This window comes from Sceloporus occidentalis, unplaced genomic scaffold (genome assembly GCF_023333645.1).
Source record: "Sceloporus occidentalis isolate IW3139 unplaced genomic scaffold, rSceOcc1.0.p SCAF_50, whole genome shotgun sequence".
Classification (NCBI taxonomy): domain Eukaryota; kingdom Metazoa; phylum Chordata; class Lepidosauria; order Squamata; family Phrynosomatidae; genus Sceloporus; species Sceloporus occidentalis.
Window position 1 is genome coordinate 2,882,682 of NW_028317030.1, and position 6,000 is coordinate 2,888,681.

The 6,000-nt window shown below is 42.0% G+C and overlaps 1 protein-coding gene across 1 annotated transcript in view; it reads left to right on the forward strand.

Moving 5' to 3' along the window:
- LOC149288645 (metal transporter CNNM2-like) overlaps positions 1-5,334 on the forward strand; it is a 45,932-nt gene extending 40,598 nt beyond the window's left edge. The window contains exons 5-8 of the mRNA XM_089491494.1: positions 42-135; positions 2,452-2,514; positions 4,374-4,558; positions 5,125-5,334. Coding sequence (XP_089347620.1) covers positions 42-135; positions 2,452-2,514; positions 4,374-4,558; positions 5,125-5,334 — 552 coding nt within the window. The remainder of the gene's footprint in view (positions 1-41; positions 136-2,451; positions 2,515-4,373; positions 4,559-5,124) is intronic.
- The last annotated feature ends 666 nt before the right edge of the window (positions 5,335-6,000 follow it).

The following is a 6,000-nucleotide window of genomic DNA, read 5'->3' on the forward strand; positions in this document are numbered from 1 at the left end:
CGGTGGGTTTGCTCAAGTCTGTCATCCATATTTATTCACAGGGGAAAGTAGAAGTTGAAGCTGGGAAAGAAGGCATGAAGTTTGAAGCCGGAGCCTTCTCATACTATGGCGTGATGGCGCTCACAGCGTCACCAGGTACTTTTTTTTATTCCTCCGTCAAGGAATGGAGCGGGACCCAAATCCTCTTTCGGTGTTTCGGTGTTCATTAGAAGCCTGCATGGATGTAGACTTTGACACGTTAGATACTCTATGATATTCCAGGGCAGGATAAATGCTAGGGATATGGGATAATATATAAATATATATATATATACGGTTTATTGATGATGCCATCATCATTGGCCTCCACTCTCCGGTCTGGTAGCTGGCCAGCCTTTGACGTGCGTTGCCAGTGGCCCTCGCCGATCGGTGGGACGGTGACACGCACTGAACAATGGCTTTGGGGGGGTTATAAAATAACTGATTATTTCCGGTCCTCTTTGTATTCCAGTCACCAGCCTCGCAGTTGGGCTCTATTCTGCCTTACGTTTCCTCCAATCCAATAAATAAGTTCTGTATTAGATTGCTCTGTGATATGTTGTATGCTTTCTTTCTAATTTCCAGAAGATTACATCCACCCCTCCTAACCTAACGAGTTCATTTATTGCTATTATTATTATTATTATTATTATTATCATTACTATTATTTTTATTACTATCTTTATTATTATTATTATTATTACCCAATCATACCAATCACTTTGTAAGACTTCACATAGGTAAACGTGATCCCTTTCCCATTAACCCAAAAATGTGCACAATGCTTAGTAATAGCTACTTATTTTCTAAAGCGAATATAATATTAACGTGTTATAAACTATTTGCATGACGTGTGCCAAAAAAATCCTCTCCGGCATATAATTGTGATAAATGATTGTTTTACCTTTTTTTGATCAATTATACTAATAATCTCTTTTCTTCTTAATAAGGGATTGCCCATGTCGGTTCATTTCACTTCTAGTCCTCAAAGGTTATTATGTGAGCGCGTTTGTAGATCACAGCTGGTCAGCCATGGTGTTTCAGTTGGAAAGCCATGGGGAAAAAAAATCTGTTAATAATAATCTACGTCTAGTTACTAAAACCGACTCCTCCTATAATGTATAAATCCCATCGTACAGATCCATAGATTATCATAGTTTCTATATAAATCAATAACTAAAAATACATATTCAACAATCATCAAAAGACATGCAACACAGAAAATATGAAGTACCTTTTTTATCCTGCAGGTGTCACTGTTGCCCCTTGAGGATCATTATTATTTTATTATTATTATTATTATTATCTTTTATTTATATAGCGCCAACAATTTCTGCAGCGCTTACTACAATACATATACTCAAGGGGTCTGATAAAACTAGAATAGACAGAGTAAGATAAGCCAATGCTTTAGGTAAGGAGGACCCGGCTCGCTAGCTTGCAAATTAGGACATCCTCCGGAATAGGAGCAATAGTAATTGTGTTTTTGGAAAATGATGAGGTCATGTCCAGGGCCGGCCCAAGGCAAAATTTTTAAAATGCCGCCCCCCCCCCCTATCTACCCTTATACCCCCCCCCCCCCCTTGTACTTACCTTTCAGCAGTCCTGCGGCGAGTCTCCCTGTTCGGTCTCGGTGCCGGCTATGAGGAAATCTTCCGGCACTCAGCATTACAAGCCGGCACCGAGACCGAACAGGGAGACTCGCCGCAGAGGAGAGAGAGAGGGGCGCTGAGCGGGTACTGACAGCTTGGTAAGCGAAAACCACTCGGCGCCCCTTTCTCTCTCTTTCGCTTTTAAAAAAAAAAAAGGGCTTGGGGCGGCAAAGTGCCGCCCCTTCAAAAGTGCCGCCTGGAGCGGTTGCCGCACTTGGCTCCATTGTCGGGCCGGCCCTGGTCATGTCCCACCTGTTAAGTGAACTATATTTTAAAATGACAGTCTTGAAAGATTTTAATGTCGTATTCAAATCGCTGCAGTTAAGGCTGCATTCATTTTTATATCAGCGTCATAAAACCTAGAATGTTATTTTTCTTAGGATTTTGTGTAGATCCCATTGATTTTGCTAAAATTCCATTCAAGGCATTATGCCGTATACAACGGAAATCCGGTGTTAATGGGAACGTTGCATGTTGGAGTTCCTCATTGTGAAAAAGCTATAGATTAGCAGTGCCATAAAACGAGGCCAGGTTGTAGTTTGTAGCCAGGAATAAGCAAACCCAGGTAACTCCGATAAATAGAAGACGCCCTATACAACTCTTTATACAGCGCCTTTATGAGGGTGTCAGTAAAACATCACATCGATGGTAGTCGTGTTTATTTGGAGAAATCTGTAGCCTTTGGGTACTAGACCTGAAAAGGTCTGACCTAGAACCCTCCGAGAACCGCCCCTGTGTCATTCTCTTCCTGGTTCCTTATGGTCTCTCTCCTTGGTTTCAGTTCCCTTGTCCCTGTCTCGTACCTTTGTTGTCAGCAGAACAGAATCGTTAGCTGGTTCTCCAGGTAAATTTGCATGTTTCCTTCCAAAGCTTTTTATCCACAACCCCATCTGTGTTCTTGTCTTAATCACTAATCTAACCTTGATCTTCAGTCATGTCAGTACTGATCGTGCGAGCGTGAAGAAACTGGGGTTTTATCTCATTCTGGTTACTATATGTGAAGATACCGTGAATGAATGAATGATCTGACGTGTTATAATGAAACGATTTCCTCAATAACTACACAAAACTTGCTTTATAGGCATCTCATTTTGTGAGAGGCACCGGTTCACCTCCATCCCCTGACATTGTCTGGATTTATTAAAAGTTTTTGGACCATGTTAACAGCGCATGTAGAAATATGCAGGAATGATTAAAAAACAAACCCTTGGACCGCATGCCGGGCTGCGTCCCGATCACCATTACATATCTTCTGTTTTGTTTGTGATGGACCAGCCGTGTTGAGAGTACCCATCTTGCATCTATTCAGTGAAAATTTAATACATTAGGTAAAGAAACCCATTTAACTCCAAAGATCTTCAGCATCATTGGATCATCCTAGACACCTTTGGTCCCCTTGGTGGATCTCATACATAGTGTATAATGGTCGAGAGCTTTTGTAGAACCCCATCCTTGGCTTGAGATCCATCATCAATTGGACAACATGAGTTCTTCTGCTGTGAACCTTGTAAAGGAGCTCTAGATGCCAACGGCATGGAAGCTCACAAAGGTCGTCAACGATAGCCCTAAAATCCCTGGGCAGTTCAGGTGTCATTTCGCTCCGTCCTCTCAAATCTGGAAATATCCTGCAAACACGAGAAATCTGCCGAAATAATCTATGGCCTTTTCTGTAAAAGTCTTCTCTGCTGTTCTACATTCTAGAAAACTGTTTCATTCTGGATCCCTCCAGAATCAAAACCGTTCTCTAGATACTGAAACAGCCTTAAGACATAACATCTTTTTTCTTTCTTTAAGTTTTACCTTAAAGTAATTTACATTCCAGACACACTGCGGGTATTGGCCTCTGGGGATTTTACATGTAATCTCTGTTTAATTAAAAATGAGAAAGTATTTTCACATGTAGCCTTTTTTTTTTTTTAGTTTACATGTTTTGACGAAGTGAGCGCTATAAGGAATAAATACGGAACAAACATATTTTTTAATCCTTTTTTGTCCCCCATTTATTTAAAAAAAAAAAATATTATTGAAATGGGTTCACAAAGGAAAGATCCTTCACATTAATTATTATTTATTATTATTCACATTGATATAATATGCAATATATTACTACTATGCATTATAATATATAATATTAATGATAATTAATAATATACTAATAGTACTAATACATATGCAATTTGGAACTTTCAGTGTTTGGTTTTAGGCTTCTCTCCTTTTTATGGATTTTGCCATCTTACGCCCCCTGTTATGTTTCACTTCTGATCTAACGGTTTTATCCCAGCGTCATGCAAAAAGCCAACCCAAGTGTCTTGTTCCTTTATCGTTTTGAGGTCCCAAACTTGTGGTGTTTCTTATCTTAATCTACGTAGTCTGTTCTTCTGGATTATAAAAGAACGCGGGGTTTGAAGGCAGGTGGCGGGGGTTAGAACGACCCAGATCACATTTCCTAAAAATCATTCACGTATCCGCTACACTACCAGCCTGGGACTTCTGCTAGCGTGGTTTAACTCTTTAAGTGACTTTAACACCATTAAATATCTATACGAAACCTAGGAAACAGGTAAGTGAACCTGAAGGCTTCTAAAACCCAACCTCGTTCCTACGTGGTATTTATTTTTATTGAAGTCTGAGCTGATGTAATAAAACATTCCGGATCAGGTACTGACGTTTTTGTGATGTATCCTGTTTTTTTTCTTTAAACAGCAGAAAATAAATCCCCCCCTCGCCCGTGCAGATTGAACCATTCGGACTCCTTAAACCGCAGCGACAGGATAGACGCCGTTACACCGACCCTCGGGAGCAGCAACAACCAGCTAAACGCCTCGTTCTTGCAAGTGTATATCCCTGATTACTCCGTACGAGCCGTAACAGACCTGCAGTTTGTCAAGGTACTTTTCTTTTTTAATGCTAGCAGATTACGGGAACGACCCCATCCGCCGTCCTGAAAGCATTAAAAGGTGCTGCACGCCTTTAAGGCACAATTCCCCCGGGACGGGGCGCCTTTTAATGCGGTCTATGGTTGGCCTCCATAGATGTCCTCTGTAACTGGCCCATGGTGCAGCGCAGGACATCGGGGGGCTTCATCACCCAAGAGGGTTTGTAGACGGCCTAGGCTTGGATACATCACTGCCAGGTACGATGAAACCCGTGTGCATGAGAGCAGAAGAGGACTTCTACACCCGGCCACGGCTGATGCTGTCGTTGGGTACGGGAAAGCCTTCGTCTGCCGTGCTTTCCCGTTAAATACAGCTAGAGGTTCATATTTAGTATTTTTGTTGGGATTTCCGTTCACAGACCTGCAAACCCAGGTCCGTTTGTTTTTAGTAACTTTTTATATCACCTGACGCTTTAATAAAGTGTAGCGTTTCGGCTGACGTTCAAGATGTGTGACCTATTGATGTAATAGATGTAATTCTTTCTTTCTTTCTTTTTTTTTGGGGGGGCTGTAAAATAGATCACAAGGCAGCAGTACCAAAACGCCCTAATGGCTTCTCGAATGGACAAAACGCCCCAATCCTCAGACAGTGAAAACACTAAAATTGAAATGACTCTCACCGAGCTTCACGACGGTTTAGCGGACGAGACGGCGAACCTTCTAAATGAACAGAACTGCGTGACGCACAACAAGTCCAATCACAGTATGCACAGTGAAGGGCCCATCTGAGGTTTAACCCGACGCGTTGGTGTTCAGGACAATCCTCACTACATTCTGAAGCTTCACTCCCGGATTCCTAATTGTGATAAAAGTCACGAGTACGAGCGAGCCACCCCACCACCCTGAGACCAAAGATTCCTAGGCCAGCGGCGGCAGGAACCAAGAGCTCCGAACCCGAGCAGGAGATAGACTTGTACGGAGACAGATAATAACACGTAATAGGGATCGGTGAGTTAGACCAAAAAACGAGGAGCCTTTACCTACAGGAGAACATCATCTTCCATCGTCTTCGAGTACCTTTAACAGGATATTCAGAGACACGAAAGTTGATTTTATTTGTTATACCCCATTAATATGATATCTTAGCCCAAATTTTGATATTTAAGAGAGCGGATTCTATAAACTGAGGTGCGGCATGCATGGTCTAAAGCGCCCTGCTTGGGATAAAGATGGTCCACGATGGACACGTCAGTGTTTATAATATCTGCCCCCAAGGGCAGTAGACAGCGCACTCCTTGTATTGTCTGCACTCTCTGCCACCATGTATTTGTTGAACATGTGCTGCTTTTTGTGTTAAAAATGATGCCGCCAGACTTTAAGCAGCTCAAATTTAGAGAATTAGAGCGATTTTGACCAATTGGTCAAGTCCAGCGTTTCGGTTTCCCACCAAGTTAG